Source organism: Photinus pyralis, unplaced genomic scaffold (assembly GCF_008802855.1).
Source record: "Photinus pyralis isolate 1611_PpyrPB1 unplaced genomic scaffold, Ppyr1.3 Ppyr1.4_LG8, whole genome shotgun sequence".
NCBI classification, from domain to species: domain Eukaryota; kingdom Metazoa; phylum Arthropoda; class Insecta; order Coleoptera; family Lampyridae; genus Photinus; species Photinus pyralis.
Genome location: NW_022170819.1, coordinates 33,300,324 through 33,323,629, shown reverse-complemented (window position 1 = coordinate 33,323,629; position 23,306 = coordinate 33,300,324). Strand labels below are relative to the sequence as shown.

Genomic DNA, 23,306 nt, shown 5'->3' with positions numbered 1-23,306 from the left:
AATTGTAAAGTAGGCAATTCGGAAACCTTACCCTTATCTTCCCATTCCTTACGTGTCGAAAATGGGAATTTTGATGTGATTAAATAAATCAGAAAGTCATCGTAACCTTCTACCGGGCGACCCATTGCTTTTAACGCACGTGTGTGCTGCAAAATGGAATCGAGCATGTTGCGAAAATTATCGTGCGATTCTCTTGTAACTACAGGCAATTCAAAAAGAGCTTTAATGTGATTACTGATAATGACGCGTTTATTTTCATATCTACTTTTTAGTAAATCTTTGGCTTGATCATAATTAGTCTCAGATGTTTCCAAACATTTTATGACGGCTGCTGCTTCGCCAATTACAGCACCTTTTAAATATTGAAATTTTTCAATTGTTGTTAGTGACTTATTCGAATCGATTAGAGAGTGAAAAGAGTCGCGGAAACTTAACCATTCTTCGTATTTTCCCGAGAATGATGTTAAATTAATACGAGGCAAGCGTGCCAATTTGCGTTCGATAGGAGAAGTGTCCGTAATTGTGGACGGATTATCTTTGCCAAATTTTGAAATAACTTTAGTCTTTAAGACGCCGAAAAATGTATCCGTCTCGGACTTTTCTGAAAAAAACTCATCAAACAAATCGTCATGGTCAGCATCGAATATGCTTTCCAAAAATGATTCAAAAGAATCAATAGCTCTTTCGCAAACTTCGAATTGTTTCTGAACCTTATTCTTACAACTGTCAGAATCTGGTTCGTCTAAATAATTTTGCAAAATGGTAAGTTGTTTTTTTAAATAGGAGCGTTTGTTTTTTAATCGCTGCAAATCTTCAATTAGAGTTGCGCTTAGCTCCAAACTTGAAACTGAAAGTTGTTCTTTTTTATTCGGCATGGTAAAGACAGGTACGTGTGATAAGGAAATAATAATGTAAAAAAAGGAATGATCTGACCTTATGTTGATGCGTATTCGATGGTGCTACTGCTAGTGATGAAGTAAACTCTTGCAACTTCCTAATCACTCGTGAAGAATAAAGCCTGGGACTTATCGCGCTGTTGGATAGAATTTCTGGTGATAACGAGACGAGGACGAGATGTTTTGTTGGCCGGTATCTTCGTAGTGGCCTTGCGTGACTGCAACACCTGGACGGCTATCTTGATGCGAGGAACTAAAGAATATACGAGCAAGAGCGAGAACGAGAAATACACTTCGCGTAATGATTATCCAAATACTTCGCGTAATGATTAACGCTTATTACAATTGTAATAAGTAATACAAATCCGGCTCGTTAGGATCATGTTTTGCTGGTTCAAAATCGTGTATATTGTTCGACGATTACAAATCAAAATCATACAATCCACATTCTCTTTCCACAAAAATAAAATAAATTGAACTGCGCAAGGCAAGGGAAAACCAAATAAATTTAAAGTTTTGTACACAATATTCCTTTCGTAATGTTTATTTACAGACCACACACGTTATCACTAATGCGGTTTTTTCTCGTTGATTTATTTTAAAATCCGTCACGTACAACACTTCCGTGTTGAATATTTGCGCGGTTTTTTCGGCATGCGATTATTTACATTCCTACAATTGTAATTGACCGACGGCTTTTGCACTAATTTTAATTACGGGTTCATTTACTTGAATTCCTCGCTGACGGCTTCATACTCCTTTGTAAAAGTCACTCTGAGCGGCCCCTGGGCGTGAAACATGTTCAAACCGTTTCCATCATAGTTTCCTTTTCGAGTGTGTGACCGATTAGGCGCATATGAGGTGCGTTCCCAAAAAATTGATATTACGGAACAATTCAATTTCTGAACATACAAAAATGTTCAAAGTTTTGTTGTCCTTATGTCATAGCGAAGCCGTATAAGTTAGTCTCGTCGACAATTAAATTGTTCAATATCTTACAAGTTAAACAAGATACAAAGAATCAAGAGGCGATTTCCATTGAAATCGATTCCCGAAGGTTCGAGATCGATGGTTCTTTTCGTGATTTTTTTTGGAAAAATTGAGAAATTCCTCACTTTGCACTTTTTCATTAGTTTCACTTCAGTCAATCTTTTGACTTCCTGGAATTGTCTTCTGTGTTAGCTTCAAAATTGCTGCACGAATTGTACATTCCCGACTAGCGACTATATTTGGAAGAGAAAATGAGGATAATTACATATTTATAGTGACGAACGTAAAACTTTATCCATTTGGGGTTCAATCAAAATGGAAAAAAGAATGATGGATAATTTCACTTAATGGCGCTAAGTTCTGTTGTAGGTAGGTGAATTTATGTCGGGGGATTAGTTTGATTACTATTCCGTTTATCGTAATCGGCATACCTCTCCGTAGTTCCCCAGGGCATTGAAATTTTTATGAACCTTGCATGAGCTTCGATCGGGTTTTAGAAATGCGCGACGTCCTTGCGCATCGCTCACCCTTAACGAATCCATTTTACTCCCTGTTTATTCCGCACTACGACTGCAAATCATGCACTCAGATTTACTTAGCTTATACTTAAAATTTTATTGTTTACCCGTCGTCTTTTGCTTTTAGTGGCAATTAATGTGAATTATCTGTACGATGATTAGGTACGACCGTGGCGTACATTTATAATTCGAAGTGCGTTTTGCCTCTCTTTTTTTACACGACTCTAGAATGCTCACGCTAATGATCTATCTCATTGCAATTCAAAAGTTTGTTTTTACAACCCCGTGCCGTCGTTCGGAGTTTGCATGCCAAAACCACCAATGCATCGGTTTGGACCGGTATTGCAATGGAATTGAGGAGTGCGAAGATCGAAGCGATGAACCTCCGAATTGTACACGTAAGTGCACCCTCTAATTTCCTCACAGGCGTTAATTTATAATTTCAAATTAGCCTGCAATTTGACTTATTACGGCGACGTTGGGTACACCTACGAACTGGAGGTGAAGCATCCTCGTGACAATCAAATCCCGTTCCTCTGTTTTCTCAATTTCACCGCTGGCGGAGGCTCGTTAGGGGACTTGGTTCAGGTACACGACGTTGATGTTTTAATTAGTTAGGGGTTAATCGCCGATTTTAGCTGACGTTCGAGTCTTTTGCCGTTGGGACATTCGAGTCGTTTACCTCAGACGGCTGCCCCGACGGTTACGTTTCCGTGAGGGAATTGGGACGTCCAAATTCGGCTGGAAAATGGTGTGGAAGTGCTTGGGGTTATACAGTTTATTATAGCGAAACATCGAGTGTTAATCTAACGTTACACTTGGAGCGATTACCGCAACAGGTAGTTATGAGTACATTAATTAAAATTTATGTTCCGCGTAGGGGTTGTGCACTATCGCCACGAAAGCGCGTAGGGCGAACTTTCCCCACACATAATCTCTTTGTTTAACTTTTAATACAGAAACATCTTCGAGAAGTTTCAAGTGCACACAAAGGACCCAAACTTTATATCGCAAAGTTTCGTTGGACGTATGGCGCAACGTTTTGCTTTTATTTTTGCGAGCTTGGAGAATTGACTCGCATCATTTAAGAAATATTAAAAGCGAAAACTTTTTAAATAAGTTTTCCGAACAAGTTAGCCTTCGGGTTGCGTGTTCGAAAAATAAAACAAATGGCCCTCGTTTTACGAAAGAGGCTACGAGTGATTGATAACGATAATTAATACGAGAAAGGTATCACGCTGCGAAAGTAACGAGTGTTTGTAAAAGTTATAATTTAGAGTGAAATTGTGACAGCGAAATTTATCATTAGTTTGCGAACGACATACAAAACGAACCTCGAACACAGCCCGCTATAGAAAAGGGTAGTACTGGTTCAGCCATTTCTCATTAGCGCAAGTTATTACCGCATTTTGATTAGGGGTAATTGATGTGTCTCGCTTAATTCCTAAAATTAATGATGACTTTTTTTGGCTTGAATGTGACATATAAAGTTTGTTCTTTCGCATTTTTTTGATGTGTTGAAAACTTTGTTGGCACAAACTCTGTGCCTCGGTTAGTGCCGCATTTGTACTTTTGCTCTAAAAAGTTTGCGAGGAAAACCAACTAGTTCAAAAATACTTTGCATACATTGAAATATACCTATGAGGAATCTTATGGATTTAATATTGTACAGAAGGTTCTCCTTTTACATCTAACTTGACTTAATTATGTTGAATTCCTCTTTTTATAAATAATAATCGTACTTAAATGTACAGTGTTAAACTTAAAGATTCCTGCGTGATGAATACATTACCCTAGGCAAGGTCGGCGATCTTTGGTAATTGCAGCTTCTTCTCGAAATAATGTACCAACTCCAACAGTGTTGACAGTGGAAGACAATATTACTCGTCCCAGATTAAATATGTTTCCAATGTAATGATCATAATCTTCGCCAGATCAAAGATCTGGGTTGATGTGTTCCTACTCGCATTGTTAATAAAAAGATGCGCGATTATCCGCAAAGCGTACCACAAGTCAATTTTACCCGGTTATCTTAATTCTATTAATTCCACACTTTAGCAATATCGATTCGTCGAACTTTCTTTTGTTATATGGTTGCGAAAGGTAACCACGCAATCTAAAAAAGTTTTCTTTTTTGTCGGAATTTGATATAGATAACTTTAAATATGCGATTGCCGTATTCGGAAATATTGACGCGTTTACATTGATAAATGCAATTCGCGGAAATTAGTCTTCTTTCCGGATATCCCCTCAGAAAGAAACCATTCTGTATTACCTCTCCGTGTAACGGCTTAGTTAGCTGGAAACCCCATTCGTAGAACGTGAATTTTAATCTCTACGGCACTGATACAATTTTTACTGTAACCGACTATGTAGCTCAGTGGTATGGTATTGCGTTGGGCTATATAGCCGGAGGTCGGGTGTTCGAACCTGGGCTGAGGTAAGAATTTTTCATCTGTGATAGAGATGGATATTTCCTTAGATCAGTGTCGGCTACTCCGAATTAGGTTTTCTTGCAGTTTTCTTAATTCGTAAGGTAAATACCGGAGCAGTATAGAACAACTTAAGAGACCTTCTGCAGGGGCACCTCTATAAAGCACTCTGTAATTGGGCGCCTGTTGAGGGGATAATAAATAAATAAATAAAGAAATAAAGAAATAAAGAAATAAATAAATAAAAATAAATAAATAAATAAATAAATAAATAAATAAATAAATAAATAAATAAATAAATAAATAAATAAATAAATAAATAAATAAACTATTAATGAAATAAGTAATACCACGGCTAGGTCGGTAAAACTTTTAATGATTTGTACCTTGCGGAGATCCACTTTAATCTGATAAATAAAACCTGATGCTCTGGTTTAATCACTCACAAATATATGCTCATGTGAATTGAGTTGTTTGCATATATTGTTACAAACTCAACTTTTTTTTACATTTTTCGTAATTTCACTAATATGAATAAAAATTTCAAGTCTATCTCGTGTTCACGTCGATATCTAATTAATTATCTAAATTTCTTTGACTATTTGTAATTATTCCAATACCCTACATAAAATTTTAACCCACACAAAAGAATCGTACTTATCACTAAACAATTAATCAGAATAAATCACCACAATCTTTTGTTTGGGTTCGCTTATCATTTATTAAAAACAGATTTGTTCACGGAATATACTCCCGTGGGTCGACTTCTTCAGGAATTTTAAATTGACTTTCAGCATAAATCTTTTATATAAAATCCCCAAAACGATCGGATCATATTTTTACACAATACAAACATTCAAAATAACTTACGTTTATCGCCGAGACAAAGTTTTCTCCCATTGCTGGTTGTTTCTCTCCTTGTGAAAGTTAGCCGACATTCTGAAAATTGGGTGTTGGAACGTTTATGTAATACAATCGGACTTTTTGTATCACCTGGAAACTTGACTGCTCGTTGCAAGTGAATATCGAAAGAAGTATGACAATTTGAATCCGAAACAAACTATGGGCTTCAGGTTTCCCGAACTTTAATAGTTGACTTAATTGACTAATGTCCCGAGCAGAGAAAAAAATTACCCCTATAAAACTAAAGTTTAACAGCTAGCAAAAGCACGAATTAATTGTCTTTAAACTTTTTTACTGGTTGGCGTTTGCACAGTTTTGATTAACAAACTTGTTTTAATCGTCTAACTGCTCCAAATATAGACCCAATGTACGTTCTCCACTTTGTACCACAACGCTTTCGTGGTAACAATTTATGTAATTAAATGCGAGCACGCTACTCCGATAATGTAATAACACCCAAGTGTTCATGTACGTACTGTATTCGCACTGTATTTACAGTTGAACATAAATTTACCCGAATTTCACTTAAGTACTCGCCGAAACGGAACCAACGCAAAACCGATTTCAGCTATGTTTTTTTTATGCATGGTAAGGTATAGCAGAAACGCCGTTTACACGCCATTTTTTAACAGATTAATTTCCACGTCGCATTTTGTTTAACATTTGAACATCGAAAAAGAACTGCACGTTTACCAATTAAATCGCTTCCCCGAACTTTACACCTTAATCGTGTTCACTCAACCGCTAATTATTCGTTAATTGTACTTTTGCAACAGTTTAAAACGTGCGGAAGAGGTGTATACGCTACATCTCTCATCAGCTTGCTGTGCCTTTTGCTATTTATATTAAAGTCAACACGGAACCAACGAAATTCCACGATCGGCGTCACTTTTAAACCAATAGTAGACCAACAATTTTGTCTCGGCCAAAACGATTTACTGTTGTCAATTTATATGTATTTGGAAGTGAATACTTGATGGGCGAAGGGGACACGAGTCTCGGTAGAATGTACCTGGGGGCCTGATTTTTACCACCCGCACATTAGTAAGGGAGGTAAAAAATGAGCCCCGACTTTTTACGAAAACACAGAATTGTATTTCGCCGCAAGTTCATTGTTGGGTTGGTTCTCATTTTTGCTTTAATTTAAATCCATTCCTAGATACACCCTTAATTTCGCACCATTGTTTGCAGAAATGTTTAAATTCGTATTTCACCATTCATCCCTCGACTCGCTTATCCAGATAGAAGCAATATTTCCATTGGATTAAAGATGAGCATTGCAAACGTTAAATAAAATCAATACAAACGGAAAGCATTCAACTGTAAATGATGGCTGGCGTTTGTACGTCAAAAACAAAAAAAGACAAAATCGGAAATGAATCCGCTGCTTAATATTCGCGGTGCAAACAACAAGAATTCCAATATAAAAGAAATGCGGGCGCGATGATAAAACGTCCAGCCGGAATAAACAGAATTAATGACTATATACGAGTATATATAAAAACGGAACCGTAATCTGGAAGTGATGTACTGATATGAAAATGCTTTTATAAAATAATTAAAAGTTGTTTACCAACGGTTTCTGTAATGACTTTTTTCTTAAAAATACGAAACGGAACGAAGTTTAATGAAATTCCTCTTTTCAATTGCAAATCTGTACGCTCGCTTTGACTTTGTGTACAAAAAAACGGGTGAATGTCGATAATTAAAAAACTAACTTGTTAACACTTTTTTCTTGCTCTAAATTAACGTAAACCATTGCACTGAAGGTGCGTTGAAGGTAACTATAAGACATAACTTCTATGGATACATGATAACCCGTTGCGTATCCTTAACTTCTTGACACGCACTCACCCGTGAATACATACTTTTTTATCGCTATCCTAATTGAGCCCCTTCGTAAATGCCTCTTTGGCTTTATCCCCACTTTTCCCTTTTTTACAACCACACCCTCCAAATGGCTGCTGATCGGTGTCAGCGGCTATCTTTATTCCTTCAACCAATCAACTTCATCGTTCTGTACCAATCCAACATCCAACGTTTAGGAAAGCAATTAGCCCGAAACCACTGCGTCAGTTTTTTTACAAGCTCTGTCAGAACCGGTACGCGGTTCTCGGGTTCCGTAACGAAACGGAACCAACTCATCAAAAACTGACACGTATAACACATTAATTCTGGCGTATCTTCTTCCAGACTGGCGCCCGCAACTTTTCTCACGCAATTAATCGGCAAACATCGTACTTGAATTCCAAAGCCACCTTCCTGCGGTTTGTTAAAATATAAAGTACATGTGAAAAATTACATAGCACTCTAACTACGTGCACAAAATCTGCCTGAAGTATATCTAAACACCCTGATATTAATTTCAAATGAAAGGCACCCACACCTATGCAAGTTCCACTTTAACGAACTACGCAACGAAAACTACATATGCCCTTACCCTACCAAACAAAACTGCCAGGTTTTTTTGCATTCGCGATACAAACACAGTAAATCTAACAAAGAAAAAATTAAAGGTCCAGTTGGAACAAACAGATTTAAATTACCATGCATAAATACGTAATGGTAATCTGCAAGCGATGTAGGTACCTATAGACATGAAAATGCTTTTAGAAAATAATTAAAAGTTGTTTATCAACAGTGTGTATGATGAGTTTTTTTTATTAAAAACATGAAACTGAAAACTTTCTTTTTAATTGCAAATCAGCACACCTTCTCTTTGTATTTTGTGTACAAAAACAAGGGGGAATGTCGATAATTAAAAACGAACTTTTGCTTAGATCTAAATCGACGGAATTAAATTACACCAATATGGCCATCTTTTAAGGGGAGACCACATTAATGAAACCTCCATATTTTGTCTTTTTCCTTAACCTAACTTGTCGGTGAGTATTACGTAGAGATTTATTTCTTTGACTTTCCCTCTTCGTCTTAATGTTAGTGTTTGAGTGGCTGTTGTGTCGGATTTTGATGGCGATAAATGATCAAACTAGCATAATATTTTGATATTTTGCCAAAGTGGAGTGTCGTAATAACGCTCTGCCACCTTTAACCACATTGGCTTGGCGTGACAATGCGATGGAATTTCATTATCTTTCTTGTTTCTCGTTTATTATTCTACATTTTCTTCATTTGAAGCTTTAGTGGAAAAGACATATTTTACATCTACAATACAAAGCTGTACTTTCCATTTAGATTCCCGTGCGTATATCGCGGCGTAAATGAGTAAGGAAATAATGGCGAAACTCCTCAATTTATTCTGCTTTGTATAGATGTGTATTCTGAGTTAATGAACAACGTTGCTTCTGTGACAACAAGAATGGAACTCTCATCTTCCAGCAGAAACTTTATCAAAACTTTTACGGAAGCTGGCAAAATTGACTTTCAAATATTTGATTTCGTTTCGATAAACGTTTGAAGTCTTTTAAATTTGCGAGCGCAGGGGACCAGTTACAACTCAGAAACTAACATTCGCTGTACCAGTTTTAAATAATATAATCAAAGTTCATCGACTATGATTACGACCCCATTAAATGTGAAAGATGTAATTTACAGCAAACTCAAAGAATATGTATTTTTAGATATAATCTAATCTAATTTTTGCCACTAAGAGTGCCTTAGCAGACGACCTACACCCTATTATAACAGCTTAGTGTTTCTCTCATTTTACTTTTTTTACTTTGCTATTTATGTCGCCGTGTAGAAAACCCGTTACGGTCCCAAAGAAACAGCAAGGCCGCGCTTTTCCACCAATTACGAACTTCTATTTTTATCTTATCTATGGCCCTGTCGAAAAAACAAAAAGGGACCGACGCAATTTTGGACATTCGCTTGTACTATCTCCATAGCTCACGCCTTTTTAGCCGCGTTTCGTTGTCATCATTGAATCTACTATTCTTGTGAAGCGGTACATATGATCGAATACACAAATAAAACAGCTTAGCGGTCTCCCGTTACAGAATGCCTCCACTAGTTCGCTTTCTTGAGGTAATTATATCCAATCCCAAAAGTTGAGCCTCGTCAATTCAACGTGCACACCGCCTTTTTGTCATCTCGACCATTTATGAATCGAATTGCATGAAATTCAAACTGGGCATAGCCAGTATCATGTCAAATTTAATGTCACCGCTTTGACAATTTTGATTATGTATATCGTCAGGCTTTAACTCGTGCATGTTCTAGCTAGAACAAGTCCCGCCAGGGTGCGGGCCTCCGCTAACAACTCGACGCTAACCAAGATGCAGCGGGCATAATGAAAATTGAAATGATCTTTCGGATTTGTTTGTAAACGGGTAGTCCTCCTCTTTTTCATAGGTATCTTATTTCTTAGCGAGCGACACAGCTCGTTCATGATTTTGCATTTTCCGTCCGTCCGTCTGTGTGCCTGATAACTCGCGAACGGTTTCGAATGTTCCAATTCTGTTTTCAGTAATAGGTGGACAATGGTCAAGGGATCAATGGTTGATTGGCGCAGGTCTCGATCGAAACTGATTTTTTTAAGTCGGTAAAGTGATCCGAAATTGAAGAAAAATAATTTTTCCGCGGGCGAAATCCCGGGGGTTGAAAGGGGAGGAAAGTGGTATATTTTGTAATTCATTTTAATTTTAATTTTAATTTTTAATTTTAAGCGAAAATGTTCTAAGTAAAAGTTATAGGGAATAAAAAAAATGCACAGCTTCTGTATCCGGTATTGTTTGCGTTTTGTCCGTCCGTCCGTCCGGACCAATTTCTGCGGTTTTGAACTACTTCTAGGGGAATGATCCTAGAGTCCTGGATTTTTTTGCAGTAGGTAGTCCTGGAGGTAGCCTATAGCTTGAAGGTGTGGCAGACGGCCATCGAATTTCGCTGTCTTAAAGGGGAAGCCCCCCATGAATTATTTAATGAGACGCTGTTTTTGAGCTTTTGAGCGTTTGAAAATGGGGGGGGAGGGAGTTAACACACGTTCTACCCTTCATGGTATTCTAATGAGAGGTCTCATCGAAATAAATTGGTTTGTACAAACTATAACTTTCCCGTGCGACTCTTTTTCGAGATCAGTGGGTGACGGGGCCTGGGGGAGGGGGGTGTTAGAAATTAATTTAACCTTTCATGGTAATTAAAGGTCTCAACGAAAGAAACCGTTTTCTACCAACTACTGCCCTTCTGTTTGTTTTTATGTTCGCGAAAAAAAATCGTAGAGATCTGAAATTTGGTGGAAACAGTTTTTTTTAATGCCAAAAAAGGGACAATTTGTTTGAGCCCGTAAAGTTGAGCCGTTTCTGAAATATTGAGAATTTTTGAAGAGACCCCCCCCCCCTTTTCCGGGGGATCAAACATTTATTTTTTTCATCGTACAGAACTGCGCGGTGTAAAGACATATTTTAATAATCAAAACTAAAAAATATCATTCCGATAGAAACATTTCTAGAAAATTGCCAACAACTGGAAAAACAGTTTTTCGATATAGGTACACGTTTTCTGCCTTATTCTCTACAAGTTTTACTTTGAACATTTTCGCCTAAAATTAATAGTTTTGCCACCCATTGCAAAACCACTTTCCAACCCCTTTAAACCCCTGCGATTTGGCCCGCGGAAAAATTTAGCTGTTTTAATTATTTTACCCTAATTTGTAACATTTTACCTACTCACCCGTCCCGTTGTTTCGTTGGCTGTACTCTTGGTTTGAGTGCGCTCTTTGTGTGTTATTAGTTGGTACCGTTGGTTTTGAGAAAACATCACTTTTGCTTGTGTGAGTCATAAAGCTAAAGCGAGAGCTAAAGTTATATAAATTATTTATCTAAGCGTATTTACGTAAATAGGGATTGGTTGTATCTATTCGAGGTAAAGTTATTTTCATAGGGTTCCCTATTTAGTTAACACATTACTTTTTAGGATATACCATATGTTTTAATTTAATTACCTATATCGTAATCTGGAACCCATTTATTAGTGGGGCACGAATTAATTGGATTTTAGTGCTGCAATTTTTTGTGTACTTTATGAGCATTGGGCTGGTTGTGGTAAAGAAGTACAACGTTCTGGATGAAATGCTAACACTCACTTTCGAATTGAAGATTGCTACCTGTCGGTTAACTGGAACTGATGTAATACACTGTATTCGATCGAAGAATTGATACGCAAATGATTATCTCAAATACGGGGATTGCATGTTCCAAAAAGGCTTTCTATAAATCGATGGTCGAAATCATTAATACAGCACAAAACTTACTTGAGGGCCAGAGATAGGAATGGCGAACAGTGAGTTTATTTAAATCTCTACCTGGATGGCAGATAATTGTTGATAAGCCCTAGAGTAACTGAGATAGTAAGAATCTTTCACCTTAGCCAACCACTGTATCCATTCGACAGGAGGGTCTTTGTATGTTAAAGGATTTAAAAGAAATTGGTGGGTGACAAGAAGAGCTATAGAAACAAAATAAGGTTCAAAGTTAAAAAGTATGCTCTAGAGACGAGTCTTTTCATCAGGACTAGTGGAGTCTCCCAAATAATGTTTCCATATGCCCGCTATATATAAACCACACTTTTCATCCGGCGATTGCTTTCGAGATCTAATTTGTGTCCATAAATCAAAATCAAGATACGAAGGAAGAAACCACGACAATGTATCTCCAGGAAAAAGATCTAGAGCGATCTACGAATATTACATCCAGAACACGGTACTTCTTTTACACAACCACCCCAATGCTCGTAACATACACAAAAAACATACATCAGACAACTGCAATACCAATATTAGACTAAAATCCAATTAATTCAAACTTATGTACCTCATTAATAAATGTGTTTCGGATTGCGATATGGGTAAAAGGAAGATAGGTAATTAAATTAAAACATATGATATACTTAACCTAAAAAGAAACGTGTTTACTGTAATAGCCCTACTATTACCGTCCCACGTTTCTGATTGATAAAAATAAACGTAAATCGACTATAATGAAAAAAATAAAATAAATCCAAATTCCACTGCACTTACAATTGATTTTTTTATATTAAATATTAATTACTCAATTACTTACATCTATCCTGAATCTGAATACTATTTAAATTTACTTAATATAATACTTAATTAAATACCTACAGCAATGAATATAATGGCTACTAAATTATAACTAGCCTACCTACCATTCGCCGAAAACAATTATAAAATGACAAAATCAAAATTTAATATAAATCAGTTCCTAGGTAAATAACTTTTGATAAAAATAACTTACAATTTAGACATTGGTATTCTTCTCCTTTTGAGATGGTGTGATTTAGATTATTCTCAATCTTCGTCTATTAATTCTCATCGCGTAATCCAAATTGAACAACAATTTCCTAGCGCGCATTTCGTACTTTATATAATTTCTGAACGGAAGTCTTTCAATCGCACGTTAAACTGAACTGCAGTTGCTTTTTTGCAAGATACTCATGATTAATACTTTCCGAACAATTCACTATTCCAGAACGACCAACTTGTTCCTGGTTAAAAGACACGAGTTTAACCTAAAACGCGCAACAAATTCTATTTGGTTTGGACTTTTTTTACTTAGGTGGCCCGTAGCCGCGTTTTCCGCAGCGACACTCGCCCGTGCGAATATCTGCGAAAAAAGTCTACTAAATTTCTGATCATTTTGTTTTTATATCGCGAGTAAACCAACGCCCGTAATTAACACTCCCAAGGATATACCGGAAATAAACAAACTCATAATTTTTTAGCCTCGCTGTTTTATTACATATTTTTCTTAGAATCGATTGCGTCTTTTAACCAGTGACCTTTTTTAAATCACGTACTAATCGTTAACTAGCCCAAAATAGGAAGTATAGAACCAATAACTTATCTAAAATTTCAAGATATTTGAAACGTAATTACACTGGAAAAGCAATATATACATATGCAGCGATAGTCAGGCTCCCCTGCGAATAGAATAGAATAGAGACACTGGAAAAAAATTGTTTGTTAATTTTAATGAAAACTACAACTTCCCAGAAATCTGAATTATCGATACGCACTTCTACCCGAATATAATTTTGAAATCTACAAAAACTTGAAAAATTTAACAAGCTTCCGTTACATCACGAATTAAGGAATCCTATAAAAATAACTTTACCTCGAAAAGATACAACCATGCTCTATCACGTAAATACGCTTAGATAAATAATTTAGATAATTTTAGCTTGATGACTGAAATTTTCGCAAAATAACTTGTCATTTCAACGACCAAAGCAAAAGTGATATTTTCTCAATTCCAACTACTCCTAACACACTAAGGGCGCATTCAGACAGTCACCCAAACAAAGAACATTCAACGAAACAACGGGATCTTACATTGAACAACCCGGTTTGGATCGGGAATTAATATTTTTTTTAATAAATTATTTTAGAGCTATTTATTTAATCTGTTACAAATCATTATACCTGATTATAATTTTAGTTGGCATAGTAACAATAATAAAAAGAAGTATTGTCAATTTAATGTTTTGAAGGAAAATATAATATTAATGTAATCCTTCTTATTAACATTCCTGTATTCTACCACTATCCCAACATAATCTGGGCTAGACGGCAAAGTGATTGTTTACGTCCGGCTTCAGATAAAACATAACAAGTTAAAAAGTAATCGTAAACGATTTACATAAAGCGCATTTCCACTTGCATTCATTTCCCATTTGTAAGATGCAACTTCTGTTAAAATCGTAAAAATCCGGCCACAAATATGAAAGATAGCGTTGCACATGGGCAATCCATTTTTGACGTGCTACTTCAATTTCAGTTTATGAGAAGAATTTCATTTCAATGCTTTTCTAAATAAGAAAGTTGGAACTGCGCATGCGCAAACCTAAATTTTAAAACTAATGTTAAATTTTCCTTTGTTCCAAGCGCCTAAGTATCAAATTTCACTTAAATAGTTCCATAAAAAGTTGGCACTGCGCATGCGCAAAACCAAATTTTGAAATTGGCGTTTGATTTTCTTTATCCCAAGTGCCTATGTATCAAATTTCGTTTAAATTCTTCCATAAATAAAAAAGTTGGCACTGCGCATGCGCAAAACCAAATTTTGAAATTGGCGTTTGATTTTCCTTTATCCCAAGTGCCTATGTATCAAATTTCGTTTAAATTCTTCCATAAATAAAAAAGTTGGCACTGCGCATGCGCAATACCAAATTTTGAAATTGGCGTTTGATTTTCCTTTATCCCAAGTGCCTATGTATCAAATTTCGTTTAAATTCTTCCATAAATAAAAAAGTTGGCACTGCGCATGCGCAAAACCAAATTTTGAAATTGGCGTTTGATTTTCCTTTATTCCAAGTGCCTATGTATCAAATTTCATTCAAATACTTTTATAAGTAAAAAGTTTGCAATTCGGTTTATAAATGGTCGAGATGCGAAAAGGGCACTGTGAATTTTGAATCGATTCGATTCAACTTTTGGCAATTGCGTATTATATGGCTAAAGCTATGCCCATATTGAATTTCATGCAATTCAGTTCATAACTAACGGAGATGTAAAAGCGATCGAACATTTCTAAACAAAGTTATCGTTCACACGGACAGATAGATGGACAGACAGACAAAGGAACAGACGGAGAGACCAACCGGCAGGCGACAGATAGCAATGCAAAATTATAAACGATCTCTAGGATCGTTAATAAACGGCAAAAGTGTAAAATTATGGAACATGTAAAAAACGGTTTTTTGTTTTTTTTACAATAACTTTTTTTGTAAGCGGTACAGAAAAAATTCCTTCCTTGGTACAAGACTCGACACCATAACGAACCAAATAGCGAAAAAAGTAGAACAATAGCTCTTAAGATAAAGAACTAGTAGCGTCGCAAAACGAGCGGACGGACGGACGGACAAAGTGGCCACAATAGCGCATTTTTTTTTTATTTTTGTGGAAATGCGCTAAAAATAATAAATGAAAATTTGCATCCACTATAATAGGAATGTTATCACCGTATTTGCGGACGCTCAACGGTCCGAGGGTAAATAGTTGGCAACTGTCTTGAGTCTTCTTGTGGTTTTTCAATTCTTCAGGATTACTTGCCTATTTACTTTCTTATCTTGTAGAATAATATTACATTTGTTGAGAACTTGTAGCGAAACTATAATTTCAAACTGGGCCCAAATGACGCTACTTTAATTCTCCGCTGAATACTAAACTTAGCTTCCGAGAGAGAGAGCAAAGAAGTCAAAGATATACGCTTTAATAAATTTCATCTTGAGACGGCTTCTTGAACGCAAATGGCTATTCTGCCCCTTGGGTCGGTTTCCAATTGGACACTGTGGAGCAAAATTACCCTCTTCTGTGTAGAAATAGCGATTACATTTTATTTTACATAGCGGGTCAGTTATTCTACCCAGCAATAATCAAAATTTCAATACAGCGGCGGATGCATCTAAATTTGCTAATTATATTTCAGCAGACGTCCGGGTACAGCTTTGAATTCAAATTGTCCTATAAATTCCTGCGGATGCGAGAGGCACGCATTCGCTACGGAAATGGAACACAAAGATCATATCGTGGCAAACTTCATACAGGAACGTATTGTGATCGCTTATTAGATGGATGTAGTCGGCGGCCGTGTCGAATTCAATCCCCGAATTATCCCGGCATATATCCCCGGAACGTGACATGTCACTATCGCATAAGGGATAAACATGCACCTCCCGGAAAACACGCACTGATCGCAGTCCGCCAAGCGAATATACCATACAAAGAGCAAACGCCCAAGTTTTCCACAAACGAGCGCGTTTTCAGGTGAGCGAAATTGCTACAAATTCCTCTAATGCGCTTCCTTACAGGATATGGGATCGATGCAACGTGATGCAGGATTACATCGAAATAACCGACGGCCTCGACGATTCCGCTCCCACATTAGCGCATCTGTGCAGCGGAGAAACCGTTTTGGAAATCGTAAGCAGTGGCCCAGAAATGCTCGTTAAATTTCATACATCTCCGTATGGAAATCCATTTCATCCATTACCCCTTTCGTATTTGCCCGGATTCGAATTGGAAGTCGAGGTGGGTATCGTCTAACGCAATTTATCTTAACTAATTCGCCCTTTAACATGGACAGGTATTTTATGTGAAAAAAGAATCGCCGGCGTACGTCGAGCACGGAAAAAAATGCGAATTTATCCTAACGACTTTCGATAACTCCTCTGGATTACTGGAAAGCCCTCGCCATTCGTTACCTCCCAACACAACCTGTCACTATCACTTTAGAGGGCAACCTCAAGAGGTTGTATGGATTTCTTTTATAAAATATCACGTCACCGGCGAGAGATTGGGAGATTACGATAAGGGAGATTGTGACGTACAACTACGCGTTTGGGATGGAGATTTAAAAGCAGACGGCGACGCCGTACCGCTTATTGGCCAATTTTGTAAAGACGATAAACCGAAGTTATGCGACCATTCTCTCTTAAGTAATTCGACGAGATTAACGAGACCTTGCGGAATATCCGAGAGTTACGTATCATCCGGACCCGATCTCACCATTGCTCATTCGATACGTTATGGCAACGTTTTGTATCCTGTCAGTTTCATTTTAAGATACGAATTCGTCGATTTCTCTCAGGAGGGTAGTCAAGTATCAAATCCGTGCAATAGAATATTTACGGCGCCTACGGGGAAGTTTTATTCGCCAAAAATAACATTCTTATACGGAAGAGGTGGGCAACAGAATTTAAATTGCGCTTACCATTTCGAATCGAATGAAAAGCAAGGGTTGAAGGTATCGTTCCATAAAGCTAGATTTGGCAATAAAAGTTGCTCCTCGAAGTTTGATCCCGAGAGCAGCCGGTGGAAATGTCACGTTTACGATTCGGATATTGATGGAATTGCCCAGATACAACTTCTGGAGTATCCCTGGCCGGGTATCGAAATTCCTCGCGATTGCCTTTGCGGCAACGTATCAGAGCCCGTTTTTATTTCGACGAAGACCGCCAGAAAAGTGGTCATCAATTTTATTGTGACCAATATGAACATTACAGAGGATTACAGCGATTACTTCTTCGACGCCACCTACGAATTTATATCCTTGCAGTCGGAAAATTCGTGTGTCAATCCCTGGCAGAGCAGAAGACTTCGTGGATCTAGCGGTGAAATTACGGTACGAAACGTGGTCCAAAGCACGGAGACGATTGAGAACGTAAATCAAACGATGCCGCTCTGCGTACACCAGCCTTGGTTAATCGAGCCGGAAGACTCCTACAATAACTTCATTTACCTAAAGATCAAGGGAGCGGAACTGAAAAATGACACGAAGTGTCCCACCAAGAACAGAATCCTAGTGTACGCGCCATCGCGCGCGAACTTTATGCACGTTATTTGCCCTTCTTATTACGATTCTGCCCACCGCGTCGTTGAATTATTTTCGGAAGGCTGGAGTTTGTTCTCCTATCGTTACATGCAGACGGAAAACTCACGAAGCTTCGTAATAGAGTTCCTGCAACGTGAGCCGGGAAATTTCGCCGTAAATTGGATGGAAGTATCAAAGAATCCCGCTCTAACTCTACCCACGTCTCTACTTATGATCAGTCCACCCGACTGTCCACACAGGTAAGTTCCCTATTGAGTATTACGAATAGTTTTCAATTGATCTGCATTAATCAAATAGTACGGGTATGAGTCTTGCATGTAAGTCTCACTTTAAAAAGATGGTGACTAGTAGAAATGACCCACCATGACGCCAATCGTTTGCGGATTAATTGTTGGAATTAATTTAATTCGGAGAACTATTTTGATGATTTCGGGGAATTTTAACTAATTTCGTGGAATTTGGATTTCATCTATTGCTGTGTGTAATGGCAAACGGTCAAGGACATTTATTTGCGCTACACATAAAGTGACAAAACTGAAAGAGGCTCTCAGGGCCTGTTTACTGATACCATGCATGCAAGCGATTGATAGACATTTAATAAAAGAAATCTTCATTACTTATAATTTTTAATAATTCAATAAACTGGTCGTTAAGTGCGATATTCTGGGACACAAAGAACTAAATCATTTTCTATTACACTTTATCTTGATAACACGAACTGGCTTTGTTAAATTTGATGATTAAATTTGTAACTTCTCAAATGGTGGAACACTTTTACTTTAAACGACAAAAAAACCTCCAAAAACCAAAAGTCTCATTATGTACTGAACGGCTTGATCAACACATACTCAAACCGGATGCAGATAAAGCACTTAAAACTTCTCTCGAGGTCCATGAATTCCTATAATGATGTACATTAAATCAACCAACTTTATTCAATAAACAAACCTCACTATCAAAAATACAAACGCCTTCCTAACATCCAACAGGTTGACTGCCCTAGCACCCAAAAAAAACAGCGTTTAAAACGTGTACTAATACTGTCGGACCATCACCGCAAAAGTGCCTCGTTTTTCGTTATACTCTCGTATTTAAAGGATCTCCTCTCTTCCACCTTACAAAATCTCCTTTAAGATTTCGTAAACGAACCGCCGATTAAATCCAAATTTGATTAAACTGCACACTTGCTGTTTTCTTATCGGCTATAACACGTGCTTGTCTTGAAACTAATTAAATTCCACCTTACGCAACGCGATCACAAATGTTCTTATCGCAATGGCCAGATAAACCTTTTAATACGACGCGCAAATACGACCTTTTAGTTACTTATAATGCCACCAATTTGAACAAAACTTAAACATTTAATAATTCTTATACAAAACAACGTTGAACTTCAAATTTAAATAAAAAGAACGAAGTCCGTGTTTAATTCAAAAGCAGCAACAAAATCTACACTTGCACATACAGGGCGACGTCTGCATAACGTTAATAACACAACAGTATTAATATTCACATTATGTAGAAACCATCCGAAATATTGGCACAAGTTTTTACGAATTCAACTTCTTCGATTGTTTGTGTTTTGTTTAACGCCCATCTAATTTTTAATAATTTAAAATCATTCTCTCGTACATATTTTTGACGAGTTTACGATATTTAATTTAACAGAAAAAGAAATAAACTTATTTTCGGTCGATCTAGCTTGTGAAAGCGGCGTCAGTCAACCTGGATATGGAGTTCGGCGGAACGATATGGAAATCTCGAGCGCCACCGGAAGGTTTCAACCCTTGCTTTCGTTCAAGGGCGGCGGTTGCGGACGGAAATTTGGAACACACGATAGTCAGACGGAGAAACGGAAAACTTTAGGGATCTGGCGGGCAAATGGTGGCGGTCGCTGGCGAATATCTAAAACAAAACCACGGCCGCGGACACGGTAGCGATTTCTCAAGCGGAAACGGACGCACAAATCAAATAATTGTACTTACTAGCTGCGGAAAACTGGAACAAGGAAAACGAACCCTTGTTTACGCTTAACAGAATGAAAATATCAAGAAATTAATGGGTACATTTAAATGCGAAATTTACCAAAATGACATGAAGCCCTAAATCGTGCTGTTACCTTATATTAATTTCCCAAAATACGGAAAGAGAACGTCGAAAATTCCGGCCGGCCGGCGGACTCGGTTGATAACACCCAACAATTAAAACTTTTTGATTTAATTACCAAGCTCTCTGACGTCCTAAAATTCGGGGACTAATCTTGAAATTCATGTTAATGAAGCGTGCTTCTAATAATACTAGGGCCAATCTAATCAGACGAAGGTTTCTGCAACACATTTGATTAACTACGGTTAATTATACTCACCCAAATGGCCGGATTAAAATTTTCAAATTCGGTAGCCTAGTAATGTCCAATGTTACCTGGAACTCGGGGCAATCGCAAAAGGGCTGCGATAATGAAATAAACTGCACGGCCTTAACGACAGTCGCTGTACCGGGATCGCCAGCTTTACATGCCTTCCGAAGTCAGGAGATATTCTCTGCCACTAAACACTGGCAAGTTGTGGTATTCGAACTCACCAGGTTAAGAGTCCGAGTCCGGAGAACAAGAAAAATCGACATTGATCCGCTTTACCATCGAGTTAAACCTCATGAAACAATAGCTAAGATAAGAACCCATATTACTTTGCTAAGATACCAAGAACACGAAGCTGGGATAAGAACCCATTTTACTTTAGCCAAGATAAGATCTAGTTTTTTAAGTGAACGGTTTCTTTCGGAATTAACCCGATTAGTATAAAGTACGCCAACAGAAAAATGCAATTGCAAGGATGATTTGTTTTTCAAATGCATCTGGAAATCACTTTTCCAATTGTATTGTAAAGAAATACTTATTAAGAGCTGTTAGTATCCGGTAGTCTACAGACGCGTCAACAGTAGCATAATATTATTATCAGTCTTATCAGCCTCTCATCATCTCCTAAAGTTTACGCAATTATCAGTGCATCCCTTTTACGTGTAAATATTTGTGAATTTGGAAATAATTATCGATTTGTCGATAGATATCGATATATTGACAGTAATCAAAATAAGGTTTCCCGTATATATTTCTGGAAGGATATGGATTCTCGAAAATGAGGCTTTCTAATAAGATTTCTAGTAATGGTTTCAAGAAAATGCCCAAAAAAACACTTTACAAAAAATTACGAAGATGGTTTTGAAGGAGGTGTTCAGGAAGGGGATTCTGCAACAGGTTTCAAAGATTTTTATTTATTTCGAAATATGTTTTCGCGAATTTTGATGCCTGGCAAGAAAATTCCAGATATCTTCCATGCTTTGAGAGGGTTCTACAGAAGTCGTAAAGGTGTCTTCAAGCTTGTGAGATAAATTCGCCCTGGAATATTCGCCGTGGAAAATTAGTCCGTGGAAGAATAGCCTTCGTCTTCAAAATATTCGTCACCGGAAAATTCTCTCTGGAGTATTTGCCCGAAAGATTGGGAAAAAACTCACTGTCGGATTATTGCCCCCAAGAAAAATCGCCCCTGGGGTCCCCAGAAGACTTGCCCTGCCCTATGAAGAGTTGCAACTGTTTTGGGCGATTATGCCGAAAGGGTTTTCCTTTTGGATTGAATTTGTCTGGGGCGAATATTTTTAAGGGCTAACTTGGGATGACGAAGTTTCGTGAGCAAATTTATCGATGCTTGTTATCCTGCACATTGTACGCCTATTTATGTTAAACCCTCGTTATTGTCTCGCACCCGTTTTCCAAATAAAGCAGTTTTTTAAACAAAATAAAGTCTTTAGCTTACGACCTTAAACGCATAAACTAATAATTTATGGCGTGGGATATAAACAGGTTTCGGTTATGAGACTAAAGCGGTAAAGGGGAAAAATTTACGTTTCTAGCGTGCCTCATTGTTTATGTTGTTCTTAAGGAATGGCTATTGAGCTTATAAAGAAAGCGTTCGGGAGGTAGTATGAAAAATATTGATTTGGATTGTCTTTGAACAATGTTTCGTTACATTTTTAAGAAATTGGAATGTCCAAAGTGCTTTGCATGCAAAAAAAACCGGATGGCAGTTGGTAGCCCCTAAATACACTATCTATTTCCGGCGCGAATTTTCAGTAGTTTTAATTCAAACTTCAAATCCATTTTCCTTTGGACCTCCTTGAAAACGTTGAAAAAGAAAGAAAAAAACTGTAAACTTATCGCTTATTTTTCAGTTGTCCCGAGCTCGGCGCCTGCATCAGCTCCGACCTTTGGTGCGATGGTCTACGCCATTGCCCCTCCGGAAACGACGAGCACGAAATCAATTGCTCACTGCACGGCGGTTTTCCGGTGTCGCCGATTGTTTCGGCGATCGCGCTGGCCATCCTGGCCACGGTAATAATATCGATAATATCGTTCTGTTACTGTTGGAGGTACTGGAAGCGCGAACAGAAAGGAACCATCATTTCCGTTACCGAACATACCTTTCTAGAGTTTAAGAACGGTCTCTGCTAAGACATGGAAGTTTTGTTCTAGTTACTAATCTAAGCTTCACTTGTGATGTAAATTTTTTTTAAGGATGGTGCTCGGAAACTATTTTGTCTACTCTTGTCCAAGAATTTGCCAAGTAAATTTAAGTGAGATTTTTTTTGCACTTAGCACTCAGTTAGGTACAACGATTTTCACCGTTCGTTTTTCAAATTACTGAATAGTGTGATTTTGATTACAAACAAGGGCTATAAGTAGGGGGCTGTTAACTCGATATACCTATTTTTGACTTGCATCTAATTTTGTAGTTAGTGACTAAGAAAAGAGCTTTGGAATATGTATAGTACAAGGCAAAATATCGTGCAATGACTGACAATATTGTATATCTGTTGTATATCTACAAAGTTTTTATGGTAATCGGTAGGAATAAAGTACGTAATTCAATAAACTGTGTGCGTCTTTTTATATCCTTTTTTTCCATTTCACTTTATTTCTCGAGAAACGACTTGTTGCTAAAATAAACGTCGCAATAAGGTGATTTGTTGTGCGTTACCAACATCTACCTCATAAATTTCAAATTTGAGAAGAAACTTGTAGCAGTTTGAGTCCAAATCTAAAACATCGTATCCAATCGGATCCGTGGTATCTTCCTTCCTTACTGGATTTGTACGGATTTAACTTTCCTTATGTCAAGGTGCGCCTTTGTTGATAATGGACGCTTCCATTACGTTAAGTAATGAACAATTCCGAAAACTATTAAGTAGATAGGCCTGTGGCGGAGA

The 23,306-nt window shown here is 37.5% G+C and overlaps 1 protein-coding gene across 2 annotated transcripts; it reads left to right on the top strand.

The window, feature by feature from the left end:
• Positions 1–2,434: 2,434 nt before the first annotated feature.
• Positions 2,435–22,965, top strand: LOC116179332. Of its 2 annotated transcripts, none has more exons than XM_031499109.1 (7): positions 2,435–2,802; positions 2,856–2,992; positions 3,043–3,243; positions 16,146–16,480; positions 16,525–16,744; positions 16,800–18,286; positions 22,272–22,965. In XM_031499109.1, the coding sequence occupies exons 1-7, from the start codon at positions 2,634–2,636 to the stop codon at positions 22,549–22,551; spliced, it is 2,829 nt and encodes a 942-aa protein (XP_031354969.1). In that variant the 5' UTR covers positions 2,435–2,633; the 3' UTR covers positions 22,552–22,965. The 2 variants fall into 2 exon arrangements, with proteins under 2 accessions (XP_031354969.1, XP_031354968.1); XM_031499108.1 differs by having other exon boundaries at positions 16,143–16,480.
• Positions 22,966–23,306: the final 341 nt, after the last annotated feature.

Excerpts from the sequence above, each read along its gene's own strand:
- LOC116179332 (XM_031499108.1), top strand. The coding sequence starts at position 2,634 with ATGCTCACGCTAATGATCTATCTCATTGCAATTCAAAAGTTTGTTTTT. Across the intron at positions 2,993-3,042 it reads CGTTAGGGGACTTGGTTCAG|CTGACGTTCGAGTCTTTTGC; the intron begins GTACACGACGTT and ends CGCCGATTTTAG. Across the intron at positions 16,481-16,524 it reads ACAAACGAGCGCGTTTTCAG|GATATGGGATCGATGCAACG; the intron begins GTGAGCGAAATT and ends GCTTCCTTACAG.